General features: G+C 55.4%; 1 protein-coding gene across 2 annotated transcripts; it reads right to left on the bottom strand.

Moving 5' to 3' along the window:
* Window positions 1–1572: 1572 nt before the first annotated feature.
* Window positions 1573–14170, bottom strand: Sh3bp1 (SH3 domain binding protein 1). 2 transcript variants are annotated; one of them, XM_020162608.2, is made up of 18 exons: window positions 14029–14170; window positions 12822–12864; window positions 12522–12626; window positions 11407–11483; window positions 10734–10845; window positions 10569–10645; window positions 9982–10126; window positions 9112–9180; window positions 8863–8953; window positions 8314–8459; window positions 7370–7481; window positions 6929–7010; window positions 6754–6834; window positions 5823–5939; window positions 5067–5164; window positions 4577–4748; window positions 3604–3698; window positions 1573–2328 (listed from the first exon to the last, which is right to left on the bottom strand). In XM_020162608.2, exons 1-18 carry the CDS (start codon window positions 14085–14087, stop codon window positions 1931–1933), a joined length of 2079 nt encoding a protein of 692 aa, XP_020018197.1. In that variant the 5' UTR covers window positions 14088–14170; the 3' UTR covers window positions 1573–1930. The 2 variants fall into 2 exon arrangements, with proteins under 2 accessions (XP_020018197.1, XP_073940549.1); XM_074084448.1 differs by lacking the exon at window positions 14029–14170 and having other exon boundaries at window positions 11407–11652; window positions 12822–12853.
* Between the last annotated feature and the right edge of the window lie 5060 nt (window positions 14171–19230).

The raw sequence follows: 19230 nt of genomic DNA, 5'->3' as shown, positions 1-19230 counted from the left end.
CTTTTGAACTAATGAGGAGCTATGAAGAGAAAACGCGGAGCGAATAGTCCCGCGTCCCCAGCCAATCAAAAGCTTAGCAGAGGTGGTTGCTAGGACGAAAAGAGATGAGGGCAGATGTTATCTTTGGGTCAAATGGCCTTGCTCTCTGAACCCTGCACGCTCCGGTTCCGAGCAAAGTCCTGAGACACGTGATAGGGCAAGAGGCACGTGGTGCCTTGGTGGCGCTGGGGCTTGGTCTAGGGTTGTGGTCCTCCACGCTGGTTGTTCTGTAGAGTCTCCCAGGAAACTTTTTTTTTTTTTTCCGGTTTAACTTACATACAGTAAGTTGAGTGGATCTTATGCGTAGAGTTCGATGACTTTTGATACGCTTTCTCAAAATACGGATGCACGGCTGGAACCCAGAGATTCTGATTTAATGTTTTGGTAGGGCCTGGGCATTGTTTGGTTGCTGGCCAGTCGCCCAAGGTGATCATTGGGTGACCCAGCTGCCTGAGTCTCCTTCTTGGGGAACGGGACTTCTGATCTGAAGGAAACTGCAGGTCTTTTGAGAAGTCAGTTGTTTAAAGTGTAGGGACCTAAGATATCGCAATTCTGAGACTGTCGACCAATATCAGAGAAGGCTCTGAGGATGTTTACACCGCCTCCCCCTCCCAACACACACACCCCAATAGTTGCTGCAGTTGGAAAAAACCTTACCTTTGAGGTTCAACTACTGTTCCCCACTGCCCCAGACCTTTTGTTCCTGGCATTTGCATAGGTGGTCTCCTAGGCAATTTTTTTTCCTTTCAACTTTTTCACCTGGCCAACTCCTGGAGACTCCCTTAGGCATCACCTCCTCTGGGAAGCTTTCCTTTACCAACCGCTCCCCATCCACACATCAGGGTCTATTCAATGACCCACCCCTAACTAGGTTAATACACGCTTCCAGTGCCATGACACTTGATTGTAATTGTCACTGTTCTGCCTGTCTGTTCCCAGAATCTCCTTGGGTGTATGGTTGAGTCGGGAGCTAAGCCCAGGGTCTGGCTGACAGCAGCCTTCAGAAAGATCGTGGATAGATTCATTCTGCTCTTGGAGAGCTTCCCTGCCTTCTCCAAAGCTGACAGAAGCAGCAGCGGCCAGTGCTTACTGGGTACTTCTGTGTGCCAGGGTGGTGCTTTGGTACTTACAGGAGTGGCTCAGGTCCTCAGAACACCACCTTGGTGAGATTGCTAGAGGAGACCAGGACACTGAGAGGCTGAGCACACTGCCCAGGATGGGAGGAACAGCTCAGACTTTGGAACCGGTTGAACCTTGTCCTTATCCCAGGCTCACACTCAGCTTGAGTCACTTCTTGCTGACCTCTGCCCTGTCACCTGCTCAAGGTGGTGGTATTCACTTCACTAGGTAAAGATTACACAGAAACATGTGCAGAAAAGAGTGTGAGGTCCAGAAAAAAATGTAAAAACATTGGCTCTTACCATTTCAGACTGGAAGAAAGAAAGGAGACAGAGAGTATGTCATTTTTCCCCTTTTTGAAAGTGGCTTCTTTATTTCCAGGACAGAAAATAAAGCTATCATTGGGGCAGTTGCTCCAGTTTTGTCCAAAATAATTTATTTATCAGCCTTACAAAAATACGTTGGCAAGAGAAAAATAAAAGTCCTGTAGGAGCAGGCAAGCCTGCCCTTCCTTCTGGTGGCTCCCCTGGGACCCTGCCAGAGAGTGGGGAGTCAGGTGCGGGGGCTTCTGAACCCAGTGTGGAAGAGGAAAAGGCCAGGAGACGGGGGCTGTCCTGAGCCCTCTTGGCCATGGAGGCTGACCCAGCGGGCGCAGAGGCACTTGCGGGTGAAGGCTGGAGGCCCAGCCCCTTGACAGAGGCCAGGGCTATCCTGGAAGGACGTAGTGGGGAGGGAAGGGACACTGAGGGCTAGTCAGGGAGGACCTGCCCCCTCAATCAGTCTCAGAGGCAAGACCCCTGGGCCGGGGCTGAGGGGTAAATGCAGGGGGAGTGGGACCCCCACCTGCAGCTTCAGGAGCCCCTCCGCCCTCTGGGGCTGGCCCCAGATCCACCTGAGCAGGAATGCTTGGAGAGCCTGGGCTGGGGGAGGCCGGGCTGGGGGAGGCAGGTGATTGCCGGCTTTGACGCCGGGTGGGCTGTGGAGGAACAGGAGGCAATGGGGGTGGCACTGTAGGGGCTCGAAGGCTGGTGCCCACCAGACGGCGGGGCAGAGCTCGGGGGGTCCCAGGGCTGCCAGAGCCAGGGGACAGGGGTGGGGCTGGAGGAGAGGAGCGGGCACTAGAGTGCTGAGGGGGTGGCACTGTGGGCCTGGCGGGTGCTGGGCGCTTGGCTGCAGAAGAAGGAAAGAGAAGGGAGGTCAGACGTCCATACTGCTTGTGGTGTCTCCACCAAGCCTGGTCCCACCTCAGGGCCTTTGTATTTGCCATCCCTTCTTCTGGGGACACTTTCTACAGCTGGCCCCTCATCATTTAGGTGTCTCTTATGCTCTTAACCCCCTCAGAGGTCTTTTAGACTGATCAGGCTGGAGTAGCACCCCCAGACCCCACCCCAGTTACTGTCACGTTTTCCACTTTTGTTGCTTTCACAGGCTTGTCCTCTGAAATTATCTTGTCCACTCTTATCTTACTTGGCCACTGCTTCCCTAGAACATGGACCAGGTGAGGCAGCTCCATGTGGCACAGTGCTGGGTGGGGAGAGGTGTGTGTACATGTCCGTTGAACATATGAGTGTGTCTGTCTCTGCTGTCACTTGGGCCTTGCTTGCCTCCTCTCAGAAGCCCACCAGACTACCCCGTCCAAGTGCTCAAAGATCCCAGAGCAGTTCCAACCTCATAAGGCAGTCACGGATGGAGTGGGTGTGGTGGGTTTCTGGATTCACCCTTTTTCCACTAGCTGGAGGACCTGAGGTGATTCACTTGCCCCCTGGGGCCTGTTTCCTCATTGATAAGATGGGGTGTGAACCCCCACCTCCCACAGCTGATGTGGGGACCAGCTTGGGTGATGCTGTGACAGTGTTTTGAGCAAATGCCTTCCTCCCCAAAGGTGGTTAGAAGCCCCTTCCTTCAGCAAGGTCCTTGTGTGGCCTATGTAGCTTACACTCAGGTGGAAATTCCCCTGCACCCAGGGCTGGGTGGGGTCTCCCCAGTGTGCCGGTCACCCTGGTAAGGACACCCCACCCTGACCCCTGGCCCTCTCATCTTTCTGGCTGTGGGCCAAGATGACAGGTGAGTGGGCCTGCAGGCTCAGAAGGAGACCCTGGGACTCCTCCCTTTGAAGAGTCTTTTGCCCTACCCTCTGTGGTCTCCCTGCTTTTGGATGCCCCCACATTCATCTCCAGCATTTTCTGTGTGCTAGAGCCCTGCGGGCTCCCCATAGCCTCGACTCATTCTCCACACAGCCCTCCAAGGTCAGGGCAATTATTGTTCCACTATTTAGAAGAAGAAACATCACAGAGCTGGAATCTGAGCAGAATGCCAGACAGCAAAACCTGGGCTTCTAACCACCTTGATTCCTGGCCTCCCTGGTGATCTAAAAACATGGGGATAGGCTGTCCAATTCCTGTCCCTGCCCATCCTCTGTTCCTCTTGCCCTCATGGTCCACTCACTCCTCCGAGTCGTGTCTTCTGCTGGGGCAGTTGTCTCTGGGGGACTCCTGCTGACCTTGGGGGAGGCTGGTCTATGTGGTGCTTCAGGCTCTGTCCTGCCAAGAAAGAAGAGGGGCAGAGGCAGGCTTGATTATCTCCCAGAGGCTGCCTGGAATTTTGGACTAATGGCAGCTGTCAGGTGGAGTTTGAGGTCCCCAGGATCTGCTCCCCACCTCCTGTGCCAGGGATCATCCCGTGTCCAGGATGGGTGGTGGGAAACAAGGCTAACCCTCTGCCTCAGCTCTTGGCCTTCATGTAATCTTTCTGGGATGTTCTGCCACTGGAAGCCAGAAAGCCATAAGAAGCAGCAAGGGGTCCACAGCTTATTCCTTGCCGGTCTCTGCTTGGCAGTCAACTCCCCAGGGGGACCTTTCCTGTCCCCACAGCTACTGCAGCTCTCATCTGTTACACTGTACACTGCCTCATCTTCTGCAGGGCACAAGCCCCACCTGACATGGCAGGGTGCCCATGTGGATCTGCGTAGACACTGCCCCGGCCCGTGGGGAGGCGGGTTCCGAGGGCAGCATTTGTCAGGCTCATCTGAAGAAACTCATGGTGAGGTCTGGGCAACACTGAGCAATACCTGATTGGTATGGAGGCAACACTGTCCCACAGAGCCTTTCCAGACTTATCGGACTAGAGACTGGGAGGTATTTCCACATTCCAAAACAGTCACTTCCCAGGCTCCCTAAATCTCCAGGGTCTGTCTGACCAATGCCTGGCACATAGTAGGTACTTAGTAAATAGCCTTACAATGAACAAGACTGAGACTTGTTCTAAGACTAAGAGGTGTGTCACCTCCAGGTCTCTACCCCATCTACTCTGAACCAGGGACCAGGTCTCTGGAACAAAAATGCTATCAATTACATTCCTGAGAGATGCAACTGGTGTCTGTGGAGCTAGGATAGACCCATTCATGCTCCTCAGTCCTCACCTTTCCTTCCCAGCCACTGAGCCCAGGGCGGGGGCTGGAACTGGAGCTGGGGCCGGGGTTGTAGCTGGCGTGGGCACGGCAGTGGGTGGCAGCTCCTCAGAGGCTAGCCTGTTGCTGACCTTGTCCTGAGGGGCGAGGGCTGAGAAGAGGCCTGACACGTTGAAGTTGATGTCTGGAGACAGACAGAAGGAGCAAGTGTCAGTTCACAGCCTTTGCCAGTCTCCCACCCCAGGCTTCCTTTCTTTTCCTCAAATGACTGGAACTTTGCTTTGCTTTCCCATCTCCACGTGAACCAGACAATGGTCTCACAAAGCAGGCAGGATTGTGCCTGTTTCACAGATGAGAAACTGAGGCACAGAGTGGAGGAGCAGCTTCCTCCAAGCCTTATGGTAAGTTTCTGGGGCCACTAGGGGCTGAGACTGGGTATGGGGGACTCAGAGCTGGGCAGGAGGAAGGGACAGTGAGGGTGACATGCAGGCAGCAGCTTCACCTCCAGGAAAGAGAGTGTCTGCGTTCTGTATCAGTGCCTCGACCACGCCCACCACCTGGATGGAAGACACTGAGGCTGCGTCCAGCTGGGCCTGGTCCCTGGCACAAAAGGGAGAGACAAGGCAAGTCATCTTCTTGGCAGTGTTTTAGTGACCCCAATTCTGTGTGGCCCTGTGCTGGGCACAGTTGATGGCAAATGTGTCACTAATAGGCCAGTAGAGCACTTGCCCAGCAAGCAAAAGGTCCTAAGTTCAAACTCCCAGTACCACCAAAAAAATAAAAAAACCCTTAAAGCGACACTGTGTGCTGGCCTCCTTCACCCATGACAAACATCACTAGTCAATCACAGGCTCTTTCCTGACAGTTCTTTATAAGCACTCAGGACAGAGGGTGAAATTTTTGTGTTATTTGTGACTGGTAGGTACTGATGATTACAGAACTTCACAGCTTATAAAACACTCCCCCATTCATTATCTCATCTAATTCCCAAAGCAAAACCCCTCCCCAATTTACAGATAAGAAAGTAGAGACCCAGACAGTAACTTCCCAAGGCCCATCTCTGGATGGAGTTAGAGAAAGAACCAGTCTCCAGGCTCCCAGTCCCACACCAGGCCATTACCCAGAATGCCTGTCTCCAAAGCCCTGTGAGGTTCCTGGTCCCTCAGGCTGTTCCTCAACCCACTCAAGGGATGGGGAAACCAAGGCCTAATAAATAAGCAACAGATGGCAGGCTGGGGACATCCTCGTGGCTCCTCACCCTTCTTTCTGTGGTGGCCACAGCAGGTTGGGCCCCAGGACGATGGCGATGTTGCTAGGTGTCATCTTGTTCACCTCCTGCTGCTCAGCCAGCTTTGACAGGAACTTCATCAGGTACCTGGGTAGGAGCAGGGCTTGGACAGGGCTAGGACATCCTGGATTCCCCTACCCATGGCCTGAGAAATTCCCATCCTGGGGTTTCCAAAAAGTGGGAAAGATAGCACACAGCCCGGGTTTAAGGTTTTTTTTTGGTTGTATTTGGGGTTTGAATTCAGGACTTTTTGCTTGCTAGGCAAGTGCTCTACTTCTTGAACCACACCTCCAGCCCTGGAACTACATTTTTTTGTTTTGTTTTTATTTTTTTTTGCAATACTGGGGTCTGAACTCAGGGCCTACACCTTGAGCCACTCCACTAGCCCTTTCTTGTGATGGGTTTTTATGAGATAGGGTCTCTCGAACTACTTGCCCGGGCTGGTTTCAAACCGTGATCCTCCTGATCTCTGCCTCTTGAGTAGCTAGGATTACAGGTGTGAGCCACCGGCGCCCAGCTGGATTTAAGTTTTAATAGTGAGTAGGCTGATCTAACCTGTTGAGTGCCACCTGTGTGTCGGGCACAGAGCTGTACTGAGAATCTTCCCAGCTACCATATGGGGTGGGGACCATTATGACCTGCATTTTCCAGGTAATGACACCGAGTTGTCTATCCAGGGCCATGTAGTGGCAGGAGTGGGGTTAAAAGCCAGGCAGTGTGGCTTCAAAGGGTCAAGAGATGTGTTTATTTTAATGTCTAATATAAAAAGATATGACCAGGGTGTCAAAGCTGCATTTTCAGAAATATTGCGTAGGACACAGAGGCAGGGCACGACCCAAAGCCAGGGCTTCTCAGTCCCAACTGGGCTCTGGGGCAGCCAGGGAGGCGGGCTTGGGCTCACCTGAGATTGCTGAGGTTCTCTCGGGGCAGGTGGCTGCACACCTCGCAGAGGGCCTCCAGCCGGGCCCCAGACTCCTTCAGGCTGAGGAGGGAGAGCGACCAGTAAGCCAGCCTGGGGCCATAGCCAGGGCCTCTTCCTCCCCACTCCCTCTCACTCCATCCCCTAACTTCCTCACCTGGCTGCCCTCATCCAGTCATCATAGAGGTCAAACGTCATCAGGGGCTCTGGCAGTTCCCGGAGATAGGACTTGAGGGCACCTGAAGCAGCAGGGAGAAGGTCAGAGGTGGCCCCCCAAACTGGCCCCTGAATCCCCAGTACTCAGCTCTCTCCACATGAAGGAACTCCAGTTCTTGTTCACACTAACATGGTGAGGTCTGGTAGTTTCTTTGGACCACAGTCTCTCTTGATAAAATAGTTAGCCATCTTGTTCCCAGATAAATGTGCACACATTTCAGGGGGCTCAGCACAGACCCTACATTAGGAACCCCTCCCCATGTGTTCTCAGGTGTTCTCCTTGGCAGAGTATCAGGCCTTAAAGCCAATCTGTTTTGGGATTATTTCAAGCATCTGCTTCCTGCTCCCCAACCTCCTGCCTGGGGCTCCCTTGATCAGGTACCTGCTACAGCATGGGGGTCAGAGCAAAACTCCTCCAGGCTGCTGGGGTCAGAGGCCATTGTCTGCTTGAGACGCTTCAGCACTGAGGCTCCTGCGGCCAGACGGAAGAGGCCCTGGGGAACAAGAGGGCACAGATGGAGGTCAAGGAGAGGTGGACAGGGCAAGGCACCCTGGCTGGGAAGCCTAGTTTGCTTGTAGCATAAGGCAGGCTGCTGGCTCTCACTAGGACTCAGTGTCCCCACTGTTCTAGACTCCAGTGTCCATAGGCCCTCTCAAGTTTCAGGGTCTAGAATTCTAAACAAAGGACAGAGCTAGGAAGTGGGGTGGGGGAGCTAGGAAAATCATGGGTGAGGCTGGCAGAGTGCCTCAGGTGATAGAGTGCCTGACTAGCAAGCACAGGACCCTGAGTCCTGAGTTCAACCCTCTGGTACCACGCACACAAAATAAATAAATAAATAAGTAAATAAATAAATCATGGGGTGACAGGACTCTGGTTAGGAGTAGAAGAGGCCCCAGCAGGATTGATGGGAGGCCTGCAATCCTTTGATGTTCCACCTAAGTTCTCTCCTTGGGAAAAGGGCCAATGTATCCCAACACGAAGGTACAATGGACACATAGAGCCTGTATTGTTTACCATGGTTTTAATGCTACCTTCTCATGTGACTCTGGGCACATTTACTTCTTTGCCTCTGCCTCCCTTTTGCACAAGAGAGCCAATGAAGGCTTCCTCCAAGGGTTACTTGGGACTATTAAGCGGAGCAGGGAACACAGAGTGCCTTTGGCACAGAGCCTGGCCCTGTAAGCACCATTAGCGGGGAGGCAGTGTTGGTTCAGCTATAGAAGGCCGTGTCTCCCCCCAGAGGACCTATGCTCTAACGGGAACCACAGGACAGGGCAGCCTATGGGGGGCTGGTGCTCTCTCCCCACCTGCCCCAGTGGTCCTACCTCCTCCTGCATGCCCTCAGAGAGCAGCATCAGGACACAGGCCTCAATGGGCAGTGCGATGTCCCGGCCTAGCTCTTGTAGATGGATTCCCAGCGACACCCCATACACCCTGGAGAAGGGGGCGGCTGTCATCGAGGGGGAGGGGTCTGCAGGGATAAGACACATCAGTGGTCCAGGGTCCTCCTGCCCTGGGCAGTCAGGCCAGGGCAGACATTACCGTAGGTGTCTTCAGGTAATGCCACCTTCCTTCCCACTCCGGAGGCACATCTGAAACCATCCAATCCTCTCCCATCTGCCCACCTCCCCTGCCTCTCTGCCCCTAGATCTGTCACCTCCCTCTTCCTTCTACCAGATTGCCCAACTCCAGTCTTGCCCCCTTCATTCCATACTCCATGCAGCAGTCACAGCAATCTCTCCACGTAAACCTAATCAAGCCTACCCCTGCTCAGAACTCATTCATGGCTCCCTGTTGCCTTTCAAGATGAGGTTCAGGTGACCTAACAGGCCCTGGGCAGGGCAGGTCAGGGTTTGGCCCACCTATGTCCCTACCTGCTTGGCTGTGGTTGTCCCTCAGCTCAGCCAGGGCTGTATCCAGTGAGCTCAGTGACCTGCGATGGTAATCAGCCTGGATCTCCAGGAGCTGTGAGGACAAAGGGACACGTCGGGGGAATCAAGGGAAGCTGAGCCTTCCCCAGAGCCCACAGAGCAAACGTCCCACTTCATGTAGGGGTCCCAGCGGCCCCTCCCTCTGGCATCCACCCCTAGTTTCAGAGGGCTGGAGCTGGGCCTCGGACTCACGTGAATGAAGTAGTTGGCATATGAGCCCTCCTTGGTGGCGAAGTGGTACAGATCAGCCAAATACTCGTCCTTGGGGATAGAGAGGGCAGAGCTTATACCAGGTGAGCTGGGGATCCGGCAGCAAGCTGAGGCTCAGAGGTGATGCTAACCTGCCTAGGGCTACACACCTATACAGGGAGGGTCCCAGCTGACTCTTCTCTCTCCACCAAGGTTGATTCTTGGGACCAGGCCACAGGACCTAGATCCTAGGAGGGATCTAGGAGCTTTGCAGCAACTGGACCTCATATCTGGGTCCTCATATCCTTAGCACAGTGCCTTGTTATTTACTATGCAATCATTCTTTTAGTCACCCTTCATTCATTCACTCAGCCAACCACATTCATTTATTCACTCATTTACTCACTCTGCAAACACCATCCATTCATTCACTCATTCACACACTGGGCCAACAGCATCCATTCATTCACTCACTCAGTGACACCATTCATTCATTGGCTTATTAACTCTGCAAACACTGTCCATTTATTCATTCACTCTTCAAACGCTATTCATTCACTCACTCAGCAAGTGCCATTCCTTCATTTACTTATTCACTCAGTACACACACCCAAGAGTCCAGTGAACAGACTGTGTTCCTGCTTCCCGGGGTCACACATGTGGTGTAGACAGAAGATGCTACAAGGTAATGGCCAAGTACACAGGTTCTGGTGTCTAACTGCCTGGATTCAAAGCCCAACTCTGCTGCTTCCTAGCTATGTGGCCTTGGGCAAGTCAAGTCACCTCTCTAAGCTTCAGTTACCTCATCTGTGAAATGAGGACAGTACCCAGCCCTGCCACCTCCACACATCAGTGGATGCCAAGTCCCCTCACCTTGCACTGCTCCACCTTCCTCTTTAGCTCCTCCTCCTCCTCCTTCAGTGTTTCCACCTTGTTGGCCATGGTGGTGTGGCTGTAACTGCCCGGACCACTGCCCAGGCCTTGGCTGCTGCTAGAGTTCTTGGCCGCCTGGCTGAGCCTAAGAATGATCCCAAGGTGAGGTGGTCACCATCACATTGTATGTCCACAACCAAGTGTCCCCTTCCTGCACTTGACCACACAGGACTGGAGGATGTGCAGACCCACAAAACCCTTGAGCAGAGGCTCAGCCTAGGCCGGAGGGCTCTTGGGCGGCCACTGGTGGCAAACTTGGTAGTAACAGTTACCCCCGCTCCAGAGAGGGAGTGGGGAGCTCAGGTCACCCAGGGATGTTGGAGGATTGTGGGTATCCTAGGATTTGGGGTCACCTGTGGTACCAGCCGTCACCAGCACCCTTGCATGTAACCCTCGCCACATGTTCCCATGGATCAGCATGGGCACAAGTACACACATGTACCCAGGGGCCCTCTAGTGTCCTGGTGTGGCAAGGGTCTCAAGGCTCTGAGGCCTTCTCTGAGTCTGACCCGGGCCTGGGCTCCTACCTGCTCTTGAGGGTGTTCCAATCGGACACCAGCTTCTGCAGACTCTTCTTGTGTTTCAGGATGGCTGGCAGCTCCTCCTGGGGGCAGGCAGGGGAAGGGCTCAGGGGGCTGGGAGGGGAGCCAGAGCCTGGGGAAGCTGAGGCTTGGGGGCAGAGGCAGGGTCACCTCACTCAGCCTGCTGAGCGGCTGCAGGACATCCCTCTCCAGGGTCATCTCAAACTCAGCCAGGATGCGGGCCAGCTGGTTCTGGATGGCGCAGCTCATCTCCAGGGCCTTCCTGTGGACACACTGCCAATGGGCCCAGGCTTCCGTCGCCCCTTGCCCCATCTGGAGACACTCAGTGGGCTTCCCCACTCCCCATCACTTCCTGCTCCTCCAGGAAGTGAGCTGATGTCTCCCAGGCCTGGCCTTTCTCACTGACCTGGCCCATGTTCCCAGCCTAGTCCTTTTTGTTTTTTTTCATTACTGGAGTTTGAACATAGGGCCTCACGCTTGCTAGGAAAGTGCTACTTGAGCCATAGTTAGCCCTTTTTTTGCTTTAGTTATTTTTCAAGTACAGCCTCTCATTTTTGCCTGGACCTGGCCTCAGACCTCGATCCTCCTACCTGCACCTCTCATTAGCTAGGATCATAGACATGTCACCACCCAGCTTGTTGGATGAGATGGGGTCTTGTTTAACTTTTTTGCCTCCTGAGTAGCTGGGATTATAGGCGTGAGCCTCTACACCAGGCCCCAGTCATTCTTTTGATGTAGATACCCTTGCTGACCAGGACCTCCTCCCATCCCTGATCACTTCCTGGGCATCTTCAGGTAAGGGCTGTGCCCCATCCATGCTCACCCCATGCTGGAATCAGGATCCAGCTCCTTGAAGCTCTCAGCCATTGTGGTGGACAAAGCCATGAGAGGAAGTTTCTTCTGCAAAGGGAGTGGGTGGGTGGAGGTGGGTGATACAGGTGAGCATGAGGGCACTTACCTCCTTTCACCCCACGTGAGCACTCAGGGCAGGGGAAGAGCGAACCACAAGTCACAGGAGGGAGTGAAAACTGGATGACTACAAGGCATAGAGGTGACATCTCCTACCCACCTGGGAGGAAGGAATGACCAAGTCCCACCTCAGATTAGGAAATTGCCATGTGAAGGGGGCAGGGAACCTGCTCAAGGTCACACAATTGGAGGAAGAAAGGAAGGAGGAGATGGCCTTGGGACACTTCGACTTCTGCCCCAGGGCCGAGGAGACTGACCTGGCTACCGCTGAGTTTGACCTCCATGGCCCTCTATTGCACCTCATGTTCTGGCCACACTGGATTTCCCTTTGAGGCTCTGGGGATGAAGCCTAGGGCCTTGCACATGCTAAGCAAGTGCTCTGCCACTGAGCGCCACCCCCAGTCACCACAACAAACCGTCTGTTGACGGATTGATTCCCACATTCCCAACTAGAGTGATGGAGAACACTAACTTTGGGATTAGAGAGACTAGGGTTACACCTCATGTGTCCCTTGCTAGTGGTGTGACCTTGGGTGAGTAAGTTTAAGCCTGTTTCCTCATCTGAAAACCAGTGTCTCTTGCTAGGGCTGCTGCCAGCATTTGGGGACAATGCATTGGCACATCTTAGCAACAGATGGGCAGTAACCCGTCAATAAGTGCTGCCTGTTGGTTAATATCAGTGAGTGTTAGTCAATTCAGCTCAAACGTTGCTCCTTTCAGAAGGCCGCCCATCTAGAGGGCCAGCTCTGCCTGTGACTGGCGGAGAAGTTCGGGTGTGCCTTGGCTCAAGGTGCAAAGGGAAGAGGGCTCAAGAAGGGAATGGGGACGCCATGGGGCCTCAGGAGTTGGGGGCCAGAGGGACCTGGTGGTAGAGGGCTCACACTGGCAAGGAGGCCCCAACCCCAACCTTGCTACCCCGCTGGACAAAAGCCTTCTGCCCAGGCCTCTCCTCTTTGGGCCCTCACTCACCACCCGCTTGTCCATGTCGGCCCCAGTCTGGCCCTGTAGACAGGCCTGCAGCCTTTTGTGGACATTGTGGGCTGCTCGCTTGGCTGGCTCCAGCCTCTGCTCCACCTGAGAGGGAAGTGTGGGATTGGCAGAAAGTGGGAGGTGGTTGTCCCCCCTTACCACTCTGTTGTCTCCCCCCCAGAGAGGGAGCCACCTTCTCTTCCCTCCTCTGAGGGCCCCAGCCACTGTCCCCACCCGCCAGTCTCTGTGTTGACAGCCTGCACAGGCCTGTCTCCCTACCCTGCCCGCCCAGGCACGTACCTGCAGCAGGTCTTCTCCTAGGAACTCAGCAGTCTCCGGGGTGCTAAAGGGGGAGGGGGACTTCTGCTGAGCCAGCCTGGGCTAGAAACCCCCTGCCCCTCACCCCCGTGTGGGGCACCTGGACCCCAGTTGTTTCCAGTGCCCCTCCCAGGTGGGGCCCGCCCTGGTGGCATGTCCACTTCATCCCTGTTGGAGCACATTCCAAGGGCGGGACAGAAAGCATGATTTTCCCTCCTCCACCCAGGGCTGTGTCCTGAGAGAGGGTGGACCATGAAACTGAAGGGGGCCCAGTTTTGGGACACAAGGGAAAACCTTTGCTTCTCTCTATCCCCCAAATTGTCAGCCTGCCCCTGAAAAAACAAGGCCTAGTCTGGCCACTAGAATGGGAAGTGTGATAGTTGGGACTCCTGGGCAGTCCCGGCACTCAGGCCTCTACTGTGGGCAGGTCCTGGGTCCCTGCCCAGGAACCCATGGCATATGGAGACCCAGAGCAAGGTGGCCTAGATGCCTAGGCGCCCCCAGGCTTCTCTGCCACTGTGAGACTAGAACAGGTCTCTGGGACACCAAGTCCCCTCCCCTGGCCCAAAGAATGGGGAACTCAGAGGCCAAGGAAGAGGAGCAGAGAAGACAGGCCCCAGAGGCTCCCTAAACTTCCGGCCTCCTTCAGCTACACCAGCTGGGGGGTGCTGAGGACAGAACTGGAGATGTTTCCACCTGAGCCTGGGAAAAGCAGAAGCAGGACAGAGAAACAGGAGGCTCCTGGGCTGGGGGAGGGGACGGAACCCAGTGTACACCCAGCCTGTCCCCTCCCCCAAGGTCTAGGACCTTAATCAGGGGGCCCACCCTCCTCCTCTTGGTCCCAACAGTCAGAGGTGGTTAACTGTCCCCATTGTCCAGAGGGAACAAGTGAGGCCAGGGAGGACTGTCCACTCAGAGGTTCACGGAGAGGGAAGGCTCTGGACCCTGATCAGAGACTATTCTCCCTCGTGCTGCCCCTCTCACCAGGGCTTGGGGCGCCCCTTCCCCTAAAGGCCAAGCTCTGCCTGGGAGACGGGGTGGCCTTCAAGGGGAGGAAGACAGAGCAGGACTCTGGCTGGCCGGAGAGCGGCTGCCCGCGTGTCCCCCGCCTCTGGCAGCGGTCCCCCCACTCTTCACGCCCCCTCAGGTCCCGCGGGGCGAGAGAGGGGCTGGAGGGGGTGACACTCACCGTCCCAGGCTGCCCGTCTGGGCCAGCTGGCGCATGCGGTGCAGCTGTCTCTTCATCATCTTGGGGCCGGGCTGGGGGCCGCGGGGTCACGGTCGGGGTCGAGGGCCGGCAGCCCCCCGGCCCAGCCTGCTTCCCCGGCGCCGCTTCGCCCCGGATGGGTGGGCGGCGCTCGCGCTTCCTGGGCTGCCGCGCTCTCGCTCTCTCGCTCGCTCTCTCTCCCTCTCTCTCGCTGGCGCTGTGCTCTCCTCCCCCGCTCACGACTCCGCCCCCGGCCCCCAGGTCACTCCTCTCTCCAAGTTTGGCGTCTCTCTCTTCCCCGGCTTCCGGGCCCCCGCCGACCCCCGGCCGCCCGCCCGCGACAGTCCGGCCGTGCGGGCCGCGGCGGTCCACTGCGGTCCACAGGTTGTGAGCCGGCTCCTCCTCCCCGCGCCCCGCCCCGCCCCGCCGCCGTGGCGGGAAGCAGGTAAGCCGGCTCCTGCCAGCGCCCTCCCGCCGCCGGCACCCTCGGTACGAACAACCTTTGCACCCCTCTTAAAGGAGAAAGAAGGCTCCCTGCTTAGGACGGGCCTTCCTGACCTGTGCGGGGCCCATCAGCAAGAGGATGCCGCCTGCGGGGGCTCCCTCCTCCAGAAAACCTCTGGCCATCTGGAACTAAAGGCCACCTCCAGGGAACTTTGGCTTCCTGGGACCACTGGCAGCTGTGTGCCCTTGGACAAGTCCCTGGAACTCTGCACTGGCTGTCTCTAGTGGCCTGATTCTGCAAGGTGGACAATATACCCCTGCCTGCTCATGTCCCCCCTTTAAAGGGGCCCTAGCAGGGACAATTTCCTCCATCTCTCATTCCTCCTGGCAAAAGTCCCCAGTCCCTGCTCTTCCTTTTGTAAGGGAAAAGGGTGCTACTCTGAGTCCCCAAACTGTAGGAGTTCTCTCTTTGGCCATCTGCTGAAAATCAAGCTGGGCATTCAGGAAGTGCTACTAGTTAGTACACCAGAGCCTTTGGCCGACAATAAACGCTCCTTTCCAGCTTCCCATCTTACCCCAGCCTGCCCTTTCCCCACTTTTCCCATCAGGAGTCATGGTGGGGTGGGGTGGGGGCTGCAGGAGAACCCTGCCCTGCATTTTCTTTGTTAGTTTCTGTTCACTGCCAGACCACTTGAGCACCTACTGTGTGTGGGTGAACAGGCCACCTTGGCTTCATGTTCCTCTGTACCATACAGGCTTGGCACTCAGCGGCCAAGGTGACTGACCCTCAAGGGAGAGTCAGACAGTCCCTATAGAGGCTGGGAGGAATGGAGAGGGAAGCCAGCAGCCCAGCTGGGAGCCCACCTGTGTGGAATTCTGGTCCCCTGGGTGAGGAGATGTCAGACAAGATTCCTTCCCTACATCCCTTTCCCCAACCAGAAGGCTGCTGACCAGTGATTTGGGGGGATGGGTGGCAAGGAAGTCCAGCTTGGGGGCAGAGCTTTTGAAACACCAGAGTCTTCTAGGCCTAGCTTCCTAAAATGTGGGGCTGGGGTTGGAATGCCTGGTTCTTGGTCTAGTGCTCCACCTTCCCCACTGGCAAGGTTCCAGAACTTCGTTGTGGCTCAGTTTTTCCTATCTCTGTAATGGAACACCCTCTTGAACTGCAGCCTTGGAAAACTGAAGATTCCCAGGTTCAGGAGGTCTTTGGACTCCAAGGTGCTCCTGCCCTCCAGCCTATACCACCCTGGCTGGCTTGTACAATTGCTCAGCTGGTGAAGGTTCCTGAGGGTAAGGCCTGGCTTGTACCTCTGTCCTGCCTAGGTTTAGTCAGGCCTAAGCTCCAGCTCTGGCCTGGGAGGCGGAGGTCCATCCACGTGAACTGTGTAGCAGCTTCTGTAGAAACAACCAGAGTAGATTATCAGGCCACCCAAGTTCTTGCCCATCCCCCATTCCCTACTTCTAGGCTCCCTTCCAGCCAGACCCAGGGACTTATGGGTCCAACCTAGGTGGGGCCACTGTGCCTCTCGCCTGGGTGATCTGTGTAGTTAGGGCTAGGCTCTCCCTTGTCACATTTGGATGTTGACTCATAGAAGGTTAGAAGCCCCAAAGGTTGGATCATAGGCTATTCCTTCAAAGGATGTCGTAATCAGTCTTGTGGACTCAGAAGTTTCAATCAACGAATATTGGGATTATAACTTTTTAGAAATGCAGATGCAGAAAGGGGGACCTCAAAGGTCACCAGCCAACCCCTCCCCAGGCCCAGCTTAGCCTCTCACTAGCCCCACTAGCTGTGTGACCTTGGGCCAGACAGACTCAGTAAGCTGAACCACGAGGAAAGATAACACAAATTAATATGTAAAATGCTTAGAGAAGTGCCTAACAATTTCCTGTTACCGTTCCTATTCAGCCTACCAAGTCAAGCATAGAAAGATCCCTTTACCTTCTCAGTTCCTCTCGGGATGTATCCAGCTGCCTTGGGACAATGAGACTTGCTGTCATGTACCTTAGCACATCCTTCAGTGAGGAGGCTGGTATCTTCACCCCACCCAAGCCCTGCCATTTTTGCAGGTGAGCAGACAGAGGCTCCTGGCCCAAGGGCCCCAGCTGACTAAATGGTAGAGGCCAAGTCAGATGGCAGATTTGATGACCCCAGAGCCCACAGTTGCTCTCCTTCTCCTGTGTCAGATGGCAAGGCCCTTGCCCCTGCCTTTGCCTTTGGCCACTGAGGGGCTTAGCAGCCTCTGCACAGATCTGTCTATGAAAACTTGAGCATTCTGGGAAGCGTCTGCTAGTGCAGCATCAGGACATGGGCAGGACAGCCGGCGGCGGCCAGCGCTGAGGAGCTGGTAGAGGCGTTTGTCATCTCCTCTCCTATGCTTTGACACATTGCTTGTTTTGTTTTGCGGTACTGGGGTTTGAACGCGGGGCCTACACCTTCAGCCACTCCACTAGCCCTTTTTTGTGATGGATAAACTCTTTTCCCAGGCTGGCTTCGAACCTTGATCCTCCTGATTTCTGCCTCCTGGGTAGCTAGGATTACAGGCATGAGCCACCAGTGTCCAGCAACACAGATTGCTTGTTTGTGTCCACACAGGCACAGCTGAGTGAAGGCTTATGCACAGGCATAGTTTCTTGGGCTCTAGTGACTCCTTCCCATCGTCCCAAGTCAGTAGGCCTTTCCAGGAACCTTGGGGTGGGGTTGAGGGAGGATGCCAGCTGTACTCTTTGTAGTGCTGGGAGTGTGTACCCTTGACCCCAGTTCCAGAAAAGAGCAGGTCAGGCTGCCAAGGGCTGGAGAGGGAGGGCTCAGATGGCACAATGAGTGCTACCATGGTGGACAAGACTGGGATCCTCAGCTGTGACCTCCAGGACTTTATCCAAGCTCTGAACCTCAGTCTGGTTCTCACAGGGCAGTTCTGAGGACTAATGGGGAGACTGCAGGCTGCAAGCCCAGCATTGCGCCAGGCCAGGTAGGCTCCCCCTCCTCCGCCTCACTGAGCTTGCACCCTGGCCTGGAGGCCTGCGGAGACTGGGGGAGGGCAGCAGAGGCCTCTCCATTACTCTTGGCTTCCGTGAACAGATGAGCACAGTGGGCTGTGGTTACTAAAAAAATTAACGTCTGGTGGTGGCCAAACAAATAGAAGTGGAAGTGTGGCTTCGAGGTCTGGGAAGTCCCACTGCTCTTGGTGTGGTGGTGAGAGTCACTCTTCAGGAGACAGAGAAAGTGCCTTTCCAGGGCACTGGGGCTCAGCCAAGAACTCCAGACCTGTCTGAATGAACACACAGTATTCATGGAAGGATTCCTCCAGGAAGTGGATACCCAGGGCTTCTTAGAGCCTGCCTGACTCAGACAGATGCAGGACTTCCGTGGTACCTCATGTTCCCTCCTCCCAGGCACCATGCTGAGTTCCAGGCCCTCAGTTCCTGCCAGCCTGTGAGCTCTGAAGACAGGCCATGCCTGACATGGGAACTGCTCAAGAAGCACTAGCATGATGGACAGCGGAGGGAGGTGGGAGGATGGGCTAGGACAAGGGAGGGCAGAGGGTCCAAGAGATTGAAGGGATCCCTGTAACAGCTGGCAGCCTGGCCCTTTTGCCCTGGGATTCCTCAGAGGAAGGGATCTCATTGACTCACTGGGTCCCTTTCAAGTAAGGAACCTAGAGGCTAGAAAGGGTAGCCCTTTGCTCAGTCACAGAGCAAGCCAGTGATCCAGCTGGACCAGCACCCAGACTCCTGGTCCCTTCTCCACGCCAGCCTCACCCCAGCAGTGGCTAGTAAGGAGACTGTTCCATACATGACTCTGACACCAGGTGGGCACTACAGGCCCCTTCCCCTTTCCACTGGACATGCTTTGGGAGTGTCACATGCATTCAGGGAAGGGGTAACTAGACAAGGCCATGGGGCTGTGTCCAGGCAGGAGTCAGGGAAAGTCATACAGGAGGGTCTGAGTGAAAGGAGGCTCACGTGGGGCTGGTGCCGCTCATCCCCTCAGTAGTACAGCCACACAAAGCCCTCATCTTGCACCCTCAGTGTGGACCTGGCAGAGGGGGTCGCTTGTCTGTGAATGAGTAGAAAAGGGCAGCTAGGCTGGGGAGGTGGCAAGCTGGACCATCTCCAGGATGGCTCCACGGTATCTAGAGAAAGGGCTTCTGCAGCCAAGTTCAGATTGGGCAACACTCAATTAGACAAAGTGAAATGGTTTCTTAGATGTGGAACTTCCCAGGGTCTAACAGTTTCTCTTCTCAGAGAAGAAATGGTGGGCAGCCTTCCTCCCACTTCTCTGCCTGGGGAGTCCCTCCCTAAAGAGCAGTGTGGAGCTGGCCTTCCCCTGCTGCTCCAACTGTGTGGCCTCTCTGCCCTGGCCAGGCCTGGATCCCAGCCACCCATGCGGAGAAGGCTCTGAGCAGCCCATACATGGCTGGGAGGTTCATGGACCTGTCCTGACACTAGCTGCCATGCTGTCCTGCTTCCTGGAGCAGTAGCTGGGGCTTGGGAGTGGTGTAACTGTGCAAGTTGTGTTTTGAGGGCTGAGCTCGACAGAAGGAAGTTGCAAGTGGCCAGGGGCCTCCCCCTCAGCCTCTCCAGCAGCTGGGGCTCCCGAACACTCCCCATCTCCAGATGGGATAGGTCTGGTGACTCAGCAGCAGCTGCAGGCCCCTGAGAAGGGCCTCTTCTGGTACAGGGCTTGAAGAGTAGGACAGAGAGGACCCATGGCCTCCTCTCCAAAGGTTGCAGCAG

The sequence above is a fragment of the Castor canadensis genome, chromosome 8, assembly GCF_047511655.1.
Source record: "Castor canadensis chromosome 8, mCasCan1.hap1v2, whole genome shotgun sequence".
Classification (NCBI taxonomy): domain Eukaryota; kingdom Metazoa; phylum Chordata; class Mammalia; order Rodentia; family Castoridae; genus Castor; species Castor canadensis.
The sequence above is the reverse complement of the archived record's forward strand: the minus strand, read 5'-3'. Positions and strand labels throughout refer to the sequence as shown.